We start from the raw sequence: 18,713 nt of genomic DNA on the forward strand, positions 1-18,713 counted from the left end.
GCCTCTGACTTGCACTAAGTGACCTTGTTGACTATGTCTGTGACTTTGTGAGCAATTAACTCAGTATTTGTGCTCCAGAATGTCTTATCTAAGTAATATTTTATGGTTGCAATTAACATCAGTCACATTTTTAATACTTCTACTGAGACTGCTATTAGTCTCCATTTTCAGACAAGGGCTCTACAGCAGTGCCTGACACTGTAGGGGCAGAAGACAGTGACTTGAATGAGCAACATGACACAAACTTTCTTGCAGCAGGGTATTTGCACAACTTTTGTTTACAAACCTGTTCGCAACATAATGACTTTTCCAGTGCCTTTCCAATGGGTTTGCAATATTAGAGTGAATGTACATTCAGCTAAATATTTACAAATATATTTTTATAATTGTAATCAAGATTTGCAAGTAGAGTAATCTTTCACAAACAGAATCTCTAACACAATCCGAGGGGGACACAGAAAATAATCCCACTGACTCATAGGAATCATGAGCCTAGTGTGCAACAAATGCTGTGCAGATTGACCATTGAACACAGTGTCAGTTCAAGGCCCACTGTATACAAGGTTGAACCCTAATTTTGACTGATTGAGCCCATCGTTCTTAAAGTACAAGTATTAAGCAATACACTTGCTTGTAAAAATATTTATTGGTGCTGAGGCCACGAAATAGAAAACTGGGTCAGAAGATGTAGGTCTACAAAGGACTCGGGGTCAAATTCCTTAGTTGTTCTGCGGGAAAGTGTCCTGGGTTATAACAAAAACATTTGGAATCCAATGCAGTCTGCAATCTTAGATGCAATTTGTAGATTGTTAATGACAGTGGGTAAACGGTATAACGAAGAACTTTCCCATGAGAATCTAATAGTTCTTCTGGATTATTTCTTTAGGTTTTGCCATTGCTTGTGGAGAAAAATAATGGGTGCCTTGAGATCAGTTTGTAACTTTTTTTATTTTTTTGTTCCACTGTGGAACACAAAATGTTTTTCTATGAAAAAGATCTTAGCGCATTATTTTTGAAATACTATAATTTTCACTAAACTCAGTTTCCAACTCAGTGCTGTCCAAGTATTGCAGAATTGTGTTATTTTTGAAAGTTATTTCCTTTGACCTGAAGTTACCTAAGAAAACAGACTGAAATCTGCATTGAGAAAACCTGGTCCTGTTAAATTAATCTGCTTTTCATGGAATCATGTCTGTTTGCAATATTTAAACAGAATCCTAGAATCACAGAATGGTTTGGGTTGGAAGGGACCTTAAAGATCATCCAGTTCCAACCCCCCTGCCTGGGCAGGGACAATTTCCACTAGACCAGGTTCCTCAAAGTCCTGTACAACCTGGCCTCAAACACTTCCAGATATGTATGACAATCCGCCGAACAACTTCTCCGCAATCTTCTGCTAAATGATCACAAAATAAGGCAGCTTGAATTCTACAATGCTGGCATGAAGCACTCATAGCAGTGTAACATACATTGTATTTGATATGTCAAGTGGAAAAATCACAGCTTGATTTTGTTGAGTTTGTACTTTTCAGGCAGTGGGACCTGCTGTTACACTTAAAGGGTTCCCTAGAATCAATTTACAAAGCACTTTCATACTTCTATCCCACAAAGCCGTATAAAAACAATTATTCATACTAGGCATTAATAATTTCCTTTTAATTAAAAGTTGGTCAGCAGCAAATTAAAAGTGAATACTAGCACTTAAAATTTATCTCCAGTGAACTTCTATTTCTGTTTTCAAACAATGAAGACATTGAGAAGAAAATTTAGGATCAACTCCAGAAACACACCTATTGACTTCAAAGAGAAGTTTTCAAATTTATTTGCTAATTACATATTGACATAGTCTGGAAAGGGAGAGTTGTAACAATTTCTGTTTAATTTATAAATTCTTCCTGACATTTATACTGATAGACAAATTATTACTGTAAATAGTAATCTCATTTGTGGTGATGACCTCTCAGCATAAAGGAAATCCAATTAAGAGACTTACAGAAGTACAGAAATTTGCATAAACAATACCTATGTAATTCTTCTATTAAAATGTAGCATAACTACAGTAAAAATATCACTTGACATAGACACTAAATATAGAGAAAAGACATTTTCAGTATGAAGGAGGAAAACTAGACTGAAGTCTTCCTCTTCTTTTAACCCTATGAGGGACCACTTTACAGAAGCACTGGTAGAACAGACAAGGTTGTGGCACCGACATGAGATTTGTTGCTATTAACTCAGCTTCTCAGCACTGAAAGTTTGGAGGATAGATTTAATCCTCTCCCACTCTTTAGACTAACATTTCTAAGAAGGAAACACTATTCAAGTTAAACAACCAGATCTCACTGTACCACAAGGGAATTTCTAACCTATCCAGCAGGGTTTCACTCCTGTGTAGGAGAGTTAACAGCACTTACCTTTCTGTATCTAAATCTTTACAGAATATGCCCATAGAATGCTGCCTGTGTCCAGGAAAAGACTTAAAACATTCACTACTCTTTGAAATTAGCATAAGCCTCTATGTTTTTACATTTTTTGGTAGAAAATAACAGGCATTGCTTTAATTTATGAGTATCAAACTTTTAAATGACCCCTGTAATAAGAGAAATGACACCCTGACAGAGGTCATTATATAAGACAAAACATAACAGATTTGTACGTTCTTTAGCACAACCTTGAATAATTCAGTTTTATTGCTTTGTCACAAACAGTTGTATAAAAAAAATTGAAAGGGCTTACTTGAAACAGTCATCGCAAGCAATATTCCCCATGGTCTCCTTTATAGTGCGTTCGGAAACAAAAGCTGGATATTCAGTATCACAGGGCTCTAGGGTTTGTTTCAACCTCTGCGCTATAGGCACAGGAAAAAATATCTCGATGTTAACATGGGAAGAACAGCACACAAAATTCTGAACAACATGAGATGCTGTATTACAGAGCTCACAGAGAACGGAAATGTTACTCAGCTTCTGCCACCCTGTGAGATTTCCTAGGCAGTGCATAACACTATTTTTTCAATTAAAAAAAAAAAAAAAAAAAAAAAGTTATCCATGGAATGTAATTTTGTAAGACATAACTGTTAAAGTAGTTATTCATGGTTTAGCCATTGCCAACCTATTTTACATTTATGCACAAGGTTTTTTTCTTTCTCTGTAATTCAGGATGGACTTGTGCATCACTATTATGTTTGGGGGTTTACATTTATCTAATACCTAAATTGTGGTGCATTTTACTGAAGCCAAAACACTTTTTTGGATTACAGATTGAGAAAGAGTTTAATCAGTTAGAATAACTCTGTGGGTGGGGGGGCAGAAGTATTACTTTGCCCAGAAGCAATGTTTGTTATCTGCTTCCCAAAATAGTAGTAATTAAGACTCCCTAACACTTTTAATCTGAAGCGCAAGGGAAAAGAAAGTGTACTACATCTTAAAGATGAGAAACTGAGGTACCAGGAAGCAGTGAGACTGGTTCAAGGTCAAACTACAGGGCAGCAGCAAATCTGGGAACTGAAGGGAGCTCTTCTGACTCTCACACTGATGTATCTGTTGGACAATGTCTCTCGTTCCCTTTCTTTTTCTTCATCACCCCTTCATTCTTACTTAACACAGAGATACACTTGCACATCAGCACGAATGTTAAGTCTATCTTAAACTAATTGCTAAGTGAGAAAACAAGACAAGGTATGACAAAAATAGATTACACTAAACAGGCTCCTGGACTCAACAGTTCTTCCATTCAAGATAATCTGTTTCAGAGCCAGTGGTGTATCTACTGCACAGTGCCAGGGGAATGACCAAAACTGCATTTGCAGTCACACACTAGGACATGCATTTCTGAACTGTTCATAATTTTTGTATATAATTAAAAAAAATATTCCCCCAAATGCACAGATTTCAAGGGAGGTACTAAAGGTGGTCAGAAAAGTTTTGTTATTTCTGATGTTTTCAGTATGGTCGTGACACATTTAACAATTTAGCATTTAAAAAAACAATTGTCTGATTAGCTCTGCTGTACCTGCTCCCTTTCTATTCTGTTCTCCTTATCTGTTGCCAAGAATGACTGAAATTTATCACCTGTACTTTGGGTCTACCGTCACTTATATCAACATATGGCTTGTGGAACAAAGAGATTGCCAAACATCCATGGGGCTCAGATTTCCAGCACCTCATTAGAGTCCAGAAGATGATGAGGTTGCCCACGGTTTAGGGCATGTTTCTTCTCTGATTTACAAATGTGATTGAGATTACAAGATCTTGTGCAGAACTATTTTTCATACTAGGGTTTGGTAAATTGACAGGTGTGTGTGGACCTTCTAGGATCTTCATAATATGTGATGTTCTATTAATGTCACAAATTGAGCAGGAAGCGATTTCGCCCTTAGAGGAATTGATCTTTTTTCTGAGTTTTGTTAAACATTGTTAAGTTAAAAAAAAAAAAAAAAAAAAAGTTCATTAGTTTTAATTTCATGAAGTGCAGTTATAATTATTACAACTCTTAGTGGTACAGAGCATCTACAGAAGAACATACCTAAGCATGTCCTTTTCTCTCCTGTTGACTTCTTTCTTGTGAAATCTCTCTTGCTTTTGCTTTACTAACACATACTGGTTTCTGAATAACTGTCACTTACTACCTAACCAAATTTGAACTGGGCAAGCAGTACCATAAAAATGATGACATTTCAATGAGCATGATGAGGGGGTATTTTCAATATTCTTACTCATCAGAAAAATGAAGGAAGTAAATTGTGTGGTTAAAACTCCACTTTCAACTAAAACATGAATGAAAATCTCTCAATCATGCTTGTCTGTCAAAGTGCTGTAATAATAGTTTTGTCTTTAAGAAAAGAAAGGTTGCAAGTTATTAATGTCTTCTGTAAACATGCTTAAAATACAAAAAGACATTCATTTTCATGAGATGATGAAGAATGCTGTTTTTAAAGGATATTTTCCCTAACATACAATGCGAGTGCCACTGGATGTTTCATGTCAGGATATATTAAGGAATATTTGTACAGTACACTTGAAAAAACATCAAAAAAAGTTCCCAATTTCCTACACTGGCTGCTTTGCGCTGTTCTGCAAACACCAAGGACTAAGACTGGCTTACCTGCCATTCCTCTCTAGATATAAGGAACAGTTTTGCATTTTCTTGGTCTAGCACAGCAAACCCTACTGTCTTTCACAGCCATAGGTGCAAGAGACATTTTTCATGGTGGTTTTGGAAATCACTGGAGTTCGTCTTGGGTTTTAGAAGACCTTTTTAGGCACTGTTGATTATGAAGCAGCCTCAAAAGCAAATAGTGTCTGGCTGGTTCTCATGAAGCTCTATTCGTGTATGTGCATCCAACCTACGTGGGGCTTAGTGTTCATGGAACAGAACTGGCTTCAGTGCTGCAACGCAGTGTACAGTTTACATCAGTGTGGGGAAGGCTATACTAAGTTTATACACCTAAATTTCCAGGAGGCTCTTATGAAATCTTCACCTCCATCAGACACTCATCTCAGCACCCCCTTCTCCCTACACAGCATTTACAGCATGTTAGGCATCAGTCTGACATGTGCTTTTCTATTTACTGTCATATGTTCTGGTCGCTCCAGGATAGATCTTTCTGCTAGAAGAGCTCCAGCACCTTACTACTACAGGGAATACTGGAATATTCCAGGGCATCAATATGTTCCATTTTCCCAATACCTTAACATCAGGCAGGATATTTGGCATAAAGACATCCTAGTATCCAGGCAATGCAAATATTAACTGAAGCCTAAAGTAGCAGTTTTAACCCCTGCTTTGGTAAGGAATATGCAAATCTGCAAATATGAGGCTGAAGAATTCAGTTTAAATCATTATACCAGTAAAGAGCATGCAGCATAATTTGCCTATGAAATAGCCAATTGAAGAGCACTGTTCTTGTAAGTTGGCCCTTTACTCTTGAGCAATGCTTTTGAAATGCCATAAAACTGCTAAAATATGAGATGGTTGACATTGAAAACTGCCAGTTCTTATGGGAACCGTTAAAATTTCATTACTTCAAATGAATCCTCCACATATAAAAAAAAATATTTTGAGTAAATGGAATTTTAATTAATCTAGATTTTATTACTTTAAAATGTCTATTTTAAACGGAATGGTAAAATAAAATACAGTTTTAACCAGTTGTTTAAAAATAAAAGCATAACATTTACTATCTTAAGCCTTAAAAATTATTTTCGTATGAAATTACATTGAGATGACCATGTTCCTGTGGTCTTTTGTGAAAATGGCATTTTCCCAGCACAACTCCCCTACATAATACAGCAGCTCTAGAAAAAATGTAGTATAAGCAGAAAAAGGATAGTGTAATTGCTTTATTCAAAAAGACTGTTTTGGAATGAAGGGAAATGTTTTTAAAAATCATTTAATCATTATCTACAATTTTAACTTTTCCATTATATTAAGTGTATTGTATTCTTAGAGTACACAAAAGTACTTTGTGGTTATTCATAGAAGATCTTAATTGTCTTGTGTTTTGGGAAACATTAACAAAGAAGAAGATGCCGACACAGGAGCCAAACTATTGTTATCAGACATCTATTATTTAATCTAAAACATTTTATGCACATCTGAATTTAAAAAATCCAATTTAATCTAGACATTTCTGCCTTTATGGCCAGGAAGAAAAAATTGCACTTACCTTTTGCTGTTAGATCAGAGTGCCACCAACTGCACAGATTAAATTCCACAAGGAACCTAGAGAAATTATTAGAGTTTTCATATTATCCCACAGAACGTTTTCAAAACACTAACACAGAACTGAAATCCATGTTACTAGCATAACTCTGAGATTATCAACTACTGCTATTCTCATATTTTCTGTGAGTTGTATTTTACTGCAGAGAATTTGTTCTGAAATTAACCCTAAAAAATCACAGATTTACCTATTATTAATTTAAATTATTGATCTTATTTTAAATGTCCATTAAAATTCTCAATGCATGGCAGCATACAGTATTTTTACTGTTGAACATTATTGAATATTATTTCTTCATTATGCAGGTATTTTTATCTCTAGTAAATGCCATAGGATTATAGCTGTCCTGGCTACAGTACAGGAGTATACATAAAATACTTTCTTATATTAATTCTGGAACAGCAATAATAAAACTATTTTATTTTGAGGAGCAGAAAAGACTGATTAACCAGTGTCTAATCAACTCTAACTGTACATGTAGAGAGTCCCACTAAAATATACTGCAATTTACTTTGGAAAATTGGACGGAAAAGTATCAGTCTATCGGCTATTGTAAGTCTAAAGAATGTGAAACCAACATCCAGTTTATCATATGGACATAAAACGACAATACTTATAAACACAAAAAGGTTCTTGAAGTTTTATATGCTAGCATCAAAGTCTCATTTTAACATGATTTCTTTCTCTGATATTTACTTTGAAAGCTGCATTTAAGATCAGTCTTTGTGCTCTGGCATTAGCCATTCAGTTAATTCTCCTTAGCTCTTATTCCAAACTTTAATGAAAGCTCACACAATTTACAATTAAAACGAAACGACTGCAAGAAAATATTAGTTCTAGTTCAATACAGTTCACTTAAATTTGCAACTCTGCTCTCTGATAAGAACAACAATAATAAAGCATACAGGTTAATGACACGACACATTTTAAAGTTTCCTCTTCTCCATATGATATTTTTCTGTGACTTCTTAGGCAATCTCTCTTAAAAGCAATGATCATTATGTATTAACTGGAAATGTTAGAAGAATTAGACAAGGTAAAAAAAAATCAGCAACATCCAGACTACACCTTATCTGGCATATACTGTAAAAGGTCCATTTTACAGAAATTCATTAAGTGACAAGCAATACAGTGAATCACTATAAGAGTTTGCTATCTTGACAACAACCCACCCAAGCAGCATTACAAACGGCCAGACATTTACGTAAAATTGAACAGCAACCACAATAATAAATTTGGTTTGTATGTTGCGATTTGCTAGACTTACTAAGTAAAGACATACGGATATAAGTGAAGACCATGAATAATGCAATAAAAGCACAACTGTACATCCATATAGCCAAAATCTTCTCAGATCTTAACAATGCAAAATTGGAAAGCAAAAAAACCCCCAAATATCACTAATTTAAAATCATACAATAAAAGCAGCACAGTGAATGTGAAACGCAAAATGTACTAATATTCATTAAGTATTCAAAAGTAAAAATAATCAGTAATTCATAAAATTTTAAAGTTCTTAAAATCTACTTACAAGACCAGCTCAGTCATAATCCATTTTACTGCAGCAAAGAAGGCATTATAAGGCTGAAGAGAAGCAACTCATTTAATAAAAAGGCAAAACATTCTGTATTTATATCTTAACTGAATTCTTCAATGTAAAGACAATGTTATGGATATTCAAAAGTATGGGTAGCATGAGAAAAAGAACAATAACTTTCTTATGAAGAAGCAAATATTATTATATTGAGTACACAGTAATTAAATTTCCTTTTAATGTGGTTGGTCAAATACACAGATTATCAGTTGGAAAAGAAAAGTTTTGCAAATGATTCTTAAATCTTTAACCTCTAGGGGTTCCTATTTCCCAGGCTATTGCTGGAGGAACCGCTCTGGTAGATAATATGAGTTTAGCCTGAAATTCACAGGCTTGCCTCTCTATAATGTAAATCCCTAGTCATTACCTCGCTCTAATTAGAGCAGGAAAAGCTTCTGAAGTTTGAATTCACCTAAATGAAGTTATCTGTATCATATTGAAGGCCCAGTGTAAGCACTTTAAAATGATTTTAAGACTCTTCCCTCCTCCCTCTATTTTTCTGGATCATAACAAATACAGCAAATACTTTGAAAATTCTGCATTTATAGTACTTCTACTGCATTATGATTTTTTTTTTTTTTTAAGAATATCAATAGGATTATTATTTAAAAGAATTTTAAAGAAAGACTCTCAGGCAGAAAAGTCAGTGCCCAGAAATTTGGAAAGGAATCTAACTTTGTCTCACTCACTTTTGTTAGGGTCTCCCAGTTACATTAAAATTTTGCAGACTTTTTAGATTCCATATTAACAGAGTATTTCAGCACATGTAAGAAGTACATTGACTTTAAGAGAACTACCTAGATATAGAAAATCATGCTTAAGCTTCCTGAATCAACACCTTACTGAAGCAGTGCCATTTTGCGCAGCAGTAACTGGTCATTTAAAGTTTTCAGAGGCTACAAATAGTGTTTCTGCACAGGTCTGAAAACTTACAGAGCCAATGAACTAGTGTCAGCCAGTGGCATGAAAGGCTGAATTAGTAAGTCAGCAGAATGCATTAGGACTGGAGCAGTAAAGATTTTCACCTATAGGAAAAAAAAAAAAAGCTACAAGTCTTTCCTAGAGATGAAAATTCCAAATTAGAAAATCTGAAATTTCACACCCAAGTAATAAAATGTTGCATACTTTTGTTTTCATAACGTCAAATGATTTAGTGTAAAATAATATATCTATTCGTACTTATGAATAATACATATTTAATATAATAATAATACTACATATTTAATAATACATAGTAAAATATACTATGTATTATAAAATTATTTTAATATGAGAACTAAAATAAAATTTTAAAAAATCAATATATCTGAAAAAAATTTCAATAATATGAATAGAAAATGAGGAAATTTTTTATTATTATTCTTTTAATGGAAAATATTTCATTACATTGATATAAATGCATTCTCATGAAATGTGATTTTATTAAGACAGCCTTTTCCACCCAAAGGCTCTTCTTTCAAAAACTGAAGCAAAAAACACAGGAGTTTTATCCTCTCTATGTATCTAAACCATCATTTCAAGACAAAGAAATTGAGCTGGCTGACTCTATGGCAGTGATACATTTGCAACGAAGTAATTCTATGGAGAGTTATCTAGGACTTGAATAAAATAACACAAGAAAATATGCTAAATAGCAAAGTATCTGGATATCTTCTAAGAAGCAATCCTATACTGGTAAAGAAATGGACCAGCTGATCTATAAATCTAGTCCATCCCTAATTTATCATTTTAGTCCCACAGCCCAAAAAGCTATGATGGAAAGAGGGGTCCAGCCCTGACACCTGTATTCCATGATTTTCACAGAATGTTGTGATAGGTCCTTTAAGTTGTCATGCAGTCTTTGATGCCTATCCCCCACTTCTATGCTGTTTAAAATATGAACTTTTTAAAGAGTCTTAGTCTTGGCCCTATATCTATTTATGTATTTGTAAAACCATAATTCTCAAAAGGAAGGGTAAACATTTGTGATCAAATGTTTTGCTTATGTAGAAACTGTACTGAATGCTGCCTAATAACCTGATCTATATGTACAAAACTGGACATAAAAATAGGAAAAAAATACTTTTGAGGAATCTAGCCTTACCTATTTTTAATGCAAGTTCTCTTTATATTTTCTCTGTTGTCATGGTTATTAGACGTGACTGAATAAACAGGAAAATAATAAAATAACCAAAGCTCTGCCCATGTTGTTGAACAACACAAATCTCTCACTTGAAATTTAAAGAAAAGTTTGTCTATCTTTAAAAAATAAAGAACATGCTTGCCATGTCTCAGTGTATCCCACAACAGTTGCAGATTTTTTCTCCACAAACACAGTCTAGACAAAAATTGGAATAGTGAAAATGTCTTGGATGAAAGCCTACTTGTGAAATAGAAATATTTCAGCTCTATGTGATGGGTCCTTATGCAAACAGCCGAAGTTCCTAGCCTTGGGATGGAAGGTTGTTGCTAAGGGTTGTAATATATTTTAAAATTTTTCATGCAGATGTGATTCACAGAATTCCATTCTATTTCACTAATAATTTAAATCTCACTGCACAGCCTAGTACTTGTTATTATGTCAAGACAGTCCTTTTTCAGCTTCAGGCTTTAGCAGATAACAGACTGGTAAGTGCAGTAAATCCAAATTTTCAGATATTTGAAAAACATAGAGTCATTTAAATATGCAAATGAAAACGTCCCAAAATGCATATGGTTATTAAACCATAGAAGCTATATATAGACATTTGGAAGCTGCCAGAAATTTGATGTTTACTCAACAGTTTAACTACCTATAGGCTTATTTTTTCTACCTAGATCCCAGTCCCTTTGAAAATACTATCAGACAACTTTTTCAGACTGGTAAAACTGCTAGAGTGTTTTGCTGCTGTCTTTACATAAGAATTATTCATGCTAATACTGTCATATATTTGTTAAAACTAGTCCTCTTTAATATGCAAAAACTATATCTCACACCTTACCAGTTCTGATAGACTATTATAGTAATCAGTAAAACTTATACATGATTAAAAAATACCCTTGGACTTCTTACCTATATATATATATATGATTTAGCAACATGTGTTATCCTTGCAAGACCCAGCTAGGCTCTAATCAGGCCTTGCAGAGGCACAGGTTTTACATTCAGATCTGATTGCAAGACAAGGGTTTAAGTGCATTAAAATTCCACTTCAAAAGACATCTTCTTTAAATACTAAGGGAAAAAAAAGTGTGAAAATCACTGACTTGTATGCCTTGCCAATGAACCAATTCTTTCATGTAAAAAAACCAAACCCACCCTCAGTTTTTAATTTTAATTACATTTCTGCATGCGTGTATGTGTTTACATACAGAAAAGACGTATGTGATTCCAGTCCCCCAAACAAAGCACAATCTATTGTCAAATTTATAAAGTCCTAAGAAAGACATTCTGACAGAACTTCACAAATGGTGGCCCAGCATTAAAAATGATCCTGTAAGTATCTGAACCTGAAAATGCTTAACACTTTGCATTTGTTTATAATGAACCATTCCTTGTATGCAGTAGGATAAACCCAAGAGCTGTAAACATTCCAAATCAAAACAATGGGCTTACAATGGACATGAGATATTTGCAACAATTTTCTTTGATGATTGCATGGAAAGGTGCTCAGAAAATTTACTATACTTACGTCCAGTAAGCTATGGGCACTGTCGCTACTCTCTTTGTTTGTTCTACACATGGCCTGGTAGTCATAAAGTGTAATTCTACAGAGAAGAACAGAAAACTGTTTGACTAAAAGAAGAAAACACAGTGGAACAAAAATGATGATATGGAACAGTCTGCCCACAAAGTAGACAGGAAAATAAAAATTATAACAGCAGCAGGGAAAGGAGGGGAAAGGATCATTAAAATACAGGTTACACAAAGGCGAATAAAGGTAAGAAACACTGTGAAAACTCTGTAAGGATTTTATCAGACTACAGAACAAAGCAAAAGCATAACTGGGAGAAACCAAGGAAGATACACATACAGTGTAACACACAATGATATAAACAATGCGAGGAGGAGGAAAATACACATTCAACATGATGCTTAAACAATTGGTTCTGGACTAAGATCAGCACATTTAGCCCCAGAAAGTGAAGGATACTATGCATTTGAGAGGCTTCTCACTCTTGAACTCCCGTAAAAGCAGAAAGACAATTCTACAGTTCCAGCGTATTAGTGCACAGCTAATTTGTAAAAACATTGTGTTGCTTTCAAAGAAGAGAGATGTGGAATTTCAGTGTATTCACAGTAGAGATAATTGAAGCAGGATGGGTTTACTTTTACTTCTTTTCATGAGGGCAAAAAATTCCATGTCAGGTACCCAGTGTAATTAACATATGCTAGAAGCCTCCTCAGATGCATAGTAAACAGGGAGATTTCTTTGTGCTTGTGATTTTACTCATCATTGATACACTTCAGAGATCTAAATGTAAAATCCAGAACTCAGAGATAATATATGGAATTGTGATTATTTCTCTAAATCTGTCTGTCCATAGAACAATTAATCAACTATATCCATCCACATAAAAAGCATTTAACATCTATAGCAGATGTAAAGAATCTTTAGCTGATAAGTTGCAACAAGTGTAAAGATATAAAAGTTACTACTGTTATTTGAACATATCCATTTGACTTTTGCATCATCAGAGGGACAAAGGAACACAAATGGTTTATAGATGTATGAGATGGGACTTCAATGTTTTGCAATGTGTGCCTTGCTTCTAAGTGAAGAGGAAAGGAGAGCACACAAATTCAGCTATGGAAAGGATGTCCCAGAAGCTGCCAAAACCAGGTCATGAAATGCATTCAGCATCACCATGAGGCATTCTGCACTGCATGCCATGAAACATTGCAACCTGTACCAATAAAAGGTTGTAATTCATTGTGGTAGAAAGTGTATATAATTATTCTGATCTAATTTTGTGACAGCAACCATCACTAAAAGCTTCTTCATAATGCCTATATTTTCTTTTTGGCTTACAGGCAAAATATCTAATATATTGGATCTTGCAGCTTCAACTAAATATTTAGTACATGGTCTTAGTGCTTACATTATTAATTTTCTTATATTCAGAATAGAAATGGCTAGGAAGCCATTGTTTTGTGGACTGGCAGAGAGAGGCACATGGTAGACAAACGCATAACTAGAGACCTAAACATGGTGTAAGTTGAACACTGACCATATTTGGCAGAATCACGCCCACAGCCAGATCCGCGCACACAGATCTGCCAAGACAAACAGAGCAGTACATGGTGTAAGCTGTGCTGCCTGTGTGGCATGCAGTAATACACCACTTTCCCTAGCTTTTTTTTCCTTTATTTTCCTCCCCCTTTAACCATGGTCAGAATCCAGCCCCTGTAAGGTAATCTCTACAGCTCGGCCTTTCCAGTCTTGGTTGGCTTGACTATTTTTATTCCTCCAGATCCAAGGATTATGTTGCATGTCCACTTGGACCTCCTAGTGATGGTGGCAAGTGATAAGCACACAGACAAGGGCAGTTTACAGATGTTAATGTGCTCTCTGCAGAATGATTAAGGAATTCTATGTGGATGAAATGGTCCCATCCTGTGTCAATCAACTTCTAGTGTTACAAGTAGAATAGCATTCAGTTTTGTCTTTATTCTTTGTAAACGTTTTTTTCAATATGTAAGTTTGGTGACAGTTTGTTTGAGTGCGAATCAATTTCTCAACTTTCCACTTCATACACCGGAACCACTTGGTCAGTCTGTGGATTCCATTATTCAGCTAAGAAATATTAATCAAATACTATCATAGTGTCCTATGTGGAACATCTGTTATAATTTGAACTTCACATTAAATATTGCAACAAGCCTTTCCCCCTCAATGTTTGTACTCATATTACATTTCTTATGTAATTATTACATTGTAATAGATGTAATAATTTCTTTAAATGCTCAAAGATAAATAGTCATTAAAAGATTAAAATATGTACTCACACAAACAATCAAAAATATAATTAATATTGCACCCTGACATGCTAGATTACAGTTCTTGTAGATTGTCTTATTGTAATGTAGGGAGTATACAACAATCTAAGATTGTATGATGAGCAAGAGGAACAAAAATGTTAAAATGTAAGTAGTTAAAGAAAACTTCATTTAAGACAGAAAGAAATACTAAACTTTAGAGCGATGGCAGAAGGGAAGAGTTGTAACAAGCAAACTCAAAATCATTGTGGAACACTGCAAAATTGTTGCTTAGAAATGCCTATATATCATCTGTGGATGACATTATAATGGGTTTAGTTTCTATAAATATATTTGAGGGAGTTTCCAGTGTGAAGATTCTGGTTCAGGAACAAACTAGAAAACAGATAATGTATCCAGATTAAAAAAAAAAATAAAACAAAACAAAACAAAACCAACAAAGGAGCAAATCCTTAGAAAGGTACATGGCCCACAGATTTCATAACAAAAGCCTGGAATGAGTTTTGTTTATTTAACAATGTATTTCCATCTCAGTAACTTTCAAAGTAGGAACCTATCTGAAAGTTTCTAAAGATGATTCAAACAAATATAAGACAGGATGTGCAAAATATACCAGCAAAATCATTATTGCAAAATGATCTTAAAAGGCCTGATTCTTCCACACTAAAAACAAATCAGAATTTTGCAATACACTTCAAAGATCAGTGGATGAATCCCACAGTCACACTGAAATCTGAACACTGCAACATACTGAAGCAATTCTGGATTCTCTGTCACTATGAATGGTATCAAAGCTCAGTATAAATGGGTTCCAAGGCATTCACAAATTCAAATCCAGTCTTTTTTTGGTTTGGTATTTTTCTTATAAATATAATAGAAAGGTAAAAACCTTCCAGGCCTATTCCTTATAAAAGCCACTATAGTATTTGTAGTCAAACCAGTGGCCTAAGACACTGTGGTGCTTCTGTGTTCAGGTGTCATTTTCAGAGTGTTATTTTATTGCTGATGTCTTTCTGAGATTTTAGAAAATAAGGTTTCTTCTCCAACAGACTTAACTCAGTGTTGCAGAAAGAAAGGCTTCCACATTACCCTTTCTGAAGTGATTGTACTTCAGTTTCAAATAGCTGCTTGCAGCTAACCATATCCTCTTCAACTGACTATAGTTAGTGAACATAACTTGCTACTTCCCACGACTTAATATTAAGTCCACTAGATGCCCAAGTCCACGCTGTGTATTACAGCACCTCACAGGAAAGCTTTGCTCTTGCTACAGATAACATGCTTGAGACTTTCTGACATCACCATGCTCTTAACTGCCCGTATTTCCACATCTGGTTGCTGAAGTCTACAGAACAATTGTTTTCAATATCAGCCATAGGACAAACACAAACTACGTGCAATCTTCTTTAACTAATGGAAAATAACTTACCAAAACTAAATGTGCACATCCATTGTGTGTAACTTCAGGGGCCAAATACATTTTAGTGAAAACCTTTTTATTGTCAGTTTCCTGATATAGTAAATTCCTGTCTTGTACTTCGCAATGTACTTAAAATTGAGTACAAATCTGGATTAAGAAAACTAAACTTCTAAGACCTACCAGCAGCAGAGGCTATATTAACAGATGTACTCTATTGCTTTCAGCTAGATTTTCAGCATACCTATGGATTTCTGCTTGTTGGTGTAAAATACCATTACTGACAACTGTAACAGTTTAAAGATCTTCAATATATAATATTTCAAATGTTTTGTCACCACTTCATGATTTGGGGTTTTCCATATAATGTATAGGAATAATAAGCTTCTTACCATGGGAAGTAAATGTCAAGTCCATAGAAAAAAAGGAAGAAGTGCTCCAAAGAACCAAGCAAAGGAATCCTGTATTACAGGAAGCCCTAATTATTGACAGTATGCTTTACTCGGTAGTCTATGCTAAAAATAATGGTGACTACAGCTCACTTGTGGTAGAAAGATGTTCATGAACTCAGACACAAGATGTGAAGCTTGTCTGGCATTCTCACAAGGAAGATAAGGAGGAACAGAGTTGAATGTTATGAAGAGTGAACTAGTCTCTAAAGTCTAGAGAGGGTCATTGTGGGGAGGCAGCAGGACACTGTAAGAAATCCTGTACTGTTGCTGCTCTGGCTCTCCTACTTTCATTGACAGACAGCTTATTAGTCTCCAGAAGCTGTCAGAATAATACCTTTCACCACCAAGAAAATCAATGAAAAGTATAAACATAAATTATAGCATTTTGACAAAACAAACTTGTCATCACATATCTTTGCCTTTATTGTTCAGCTATTTCCAATTGCCAAGGTGGTCTAAAGCATAACATGTATAAAAACTACAACTCAACCTGTATTTCCAGCACACAGAATGACAACTCATTTACATAGTGCACATGCCTGGGTTTCTCCTGAAGTGGGTAAAATGATTCCCATATACTAATACACTGCTTTAAATCAGTGGTAATATTTTCAGAGATATAAACCCTAACAATGCCCAAACTCCGTTTTAGGACATTAATTTTAGATGTCACATGGACAAAATATGAGCAGAAAACATACCACACAGCAATGTGGGAGTTTCAGAGAACAGGTACCAGATGAACATCTGGTTAAAAAAAAAAAAAAAAAAAAAAAAATCAGAACAGGGCTTTTCTTGTTGGTAATGACAAGAGGGAAGTGACAGATATTATTTGGTTCTTTTGTACCTACTTGTAAACCTGTACTAGACAGTCTGCTATATTGTTGCCTCTCTGACAGCTATTTCGTTGATGAAAATGGAATGTCATTCCTCAGGGCAGTACAATTACATACTATTCATTTAGAAATTTAAGATTAAGGTTGCAGCCCACATACATGCTCTGCAGTGCACACATCAGCTAATAAAGACGACAATTATTGGAAATAGTCTGCTCATTTTCCTACCTTGAATGTCTTCTGCCTACCCATACAAAAATGTCTATTCATCTACCTGACTATTTTTTGTGATATTTATGACATGAACATAGGGTATATTTTGAGCTTACTTTTTCTTTTACTAAATAAATCATTACTAAAGATAGTGAAATTTTTATAAGTGCTGTTACATTTCAGAACTGCTGTATCACAGTTGCATTCGTCCAATACCAAATCTCTAATTCCCATTTTAATTGTTCCTTCAGTCTATCACTGATCTTCTCCAAAGTATACATCTACTTTCATAAACATTGTCAAATTAATAGGTCAAATTGATGACTGTAAAAAATCCACATGAAAATAAACATAAATTATAAATATGTGTCCATTTAACACCTTCATGAAAAATCTAAGAATATTTTATTAAAATGAATGCTTAAATACAAAAGAGTGGCCTAAACTAAACATAAAAATATCCTTCATTTTAAGGCTGTGCTGTCTCAGTGGAAATTAGCATCCTGCTGGTGAGCAACTAATTACTGTTTTCATGCTTCAGCTTTAAGAACGTTCTTTGCAAGTACCATAGTAAAGAATTCTGATTTTTTTTTTTTTTTAATAATCTTATAATCTGGAGGCAAAACGCTTCCCATGTTTTGCTTATAAAACAAATCAAGACAGACATGAAAGTCTGCCTCTATGTGCATGCATTTGGAGAAGAGAGGTGAAGGATTTGGACTGTACCGTGCAGTAAGGGCACAGACAGTGTTCATTCTGCACTGAGAAGCACGTCAGCAAAGATAAAGGGACAGAACAAGACAAACTGAAAAACAAGAGAAGTGCTCCAAGCAATGAAAATTTAGAGTGAGCCTTAGCATCTGGGAAAGCTGGAACTCAGAGGTGCACCATTTCAGTCACATATCCTGAAATGATTAATTCTTCTTCAGAGGCTAAGAGGATACCTGATGGAAACAGAACTGTTAAGAGGAAATGATGCTGTTTCCATATGTGACTTATAGAATTGCTTAGTCTTCCTCTTACTGGAAAGGATGAAAGTGTTTTGAAGTCAAGAGATATTTAATTTTCTCTTACAGTTTTATTAAGTTCATTTCTTTGGGGATTGCACTGCTCTGATAGACCTTAATTTTTCTGACGTTAATGTGATTTTTCTCGATTTTCATGCTTTGAGCAGCTGAATCTATTTTTTCACTGTTTCTACATAAACAAAGTGCTGAGGAAACTATAAAGAAACTTTTTTCTAAGTTATATGAAGTAGATACTTTTCCACAAGCACATTATAATTTATTTAATAATAAATTTAAATTATATTTAAATTATTTAACTGTGTGTGATATTCAGGGTATAAGATAAACTTCATTTTGCTAAATGAAATCATAGAACATGTCACGCTGCTGTGGAGGCACTGATATAATTTTTCTCCCTAAATGTAAAACCTATAAACTAAGAAAATATACACACATACATATGTACACATTTTTCAAAAGAGGTACTGAGTTTAGAGAAATTGAGGAGGGA

General features: G+C 34.6%; 1 protein-coding gene across 4 annotated transcripts in view; it reads right to left on the reverse strand.

The window, feature by feature from the left end:
* The window catches only part of CACNA2D3 (calcium voltage-gated channel auxiliary subunit alpha2delta 3), a 470,721-nt gene that overhangs the window by 16,622 nt on the left and 435,386 nt on the right, over window positions 1-18,713 (reverse strand). For 2 of the 4 annotated variants that reach the window (XM_074914174.1, XM_074914173.1), the window contains 4 exons: window positions 11,969-12,044; window positions 8,256-8,308; window positions 6,668-6,723; window positions 2,737-2,848 (listed from right to left, as the gene is read on the reverse strand). In XM_074914174.1, coding sequence (XP_074770275.1) covers window positions 2,737-2,848; window positions 6,668-6,723; window positions 8,256-8,308; window positions 11,969-12,044 — 297 coding nt within the window. Of the gene's footprint in view, window positions 1-2,736; window positions 2,849-6,667; window positions 6,724-8,255; window positions 8,309-11,446; window positions 11,512-11,968; window positions 12,045-13,508; window positions 13,555-18,713 lie in introns of those variants that run through there. The other 2 variants (XR_012634269.1, XM_074914175.1) reach the window with 2 other exon arrangements.

This window comes from Athene noctua, chromosome 10 (assembly GCF_965140245.1).
Source record: "Athene noctua chromosome 10, bAthNoc1.hap1.1, whole genome shotgun sequence".
NCBI lineage: Eukaryota > Metazoa > Chordata > Aves > Strigiformes > Strigidae > Athene > Athene noctua.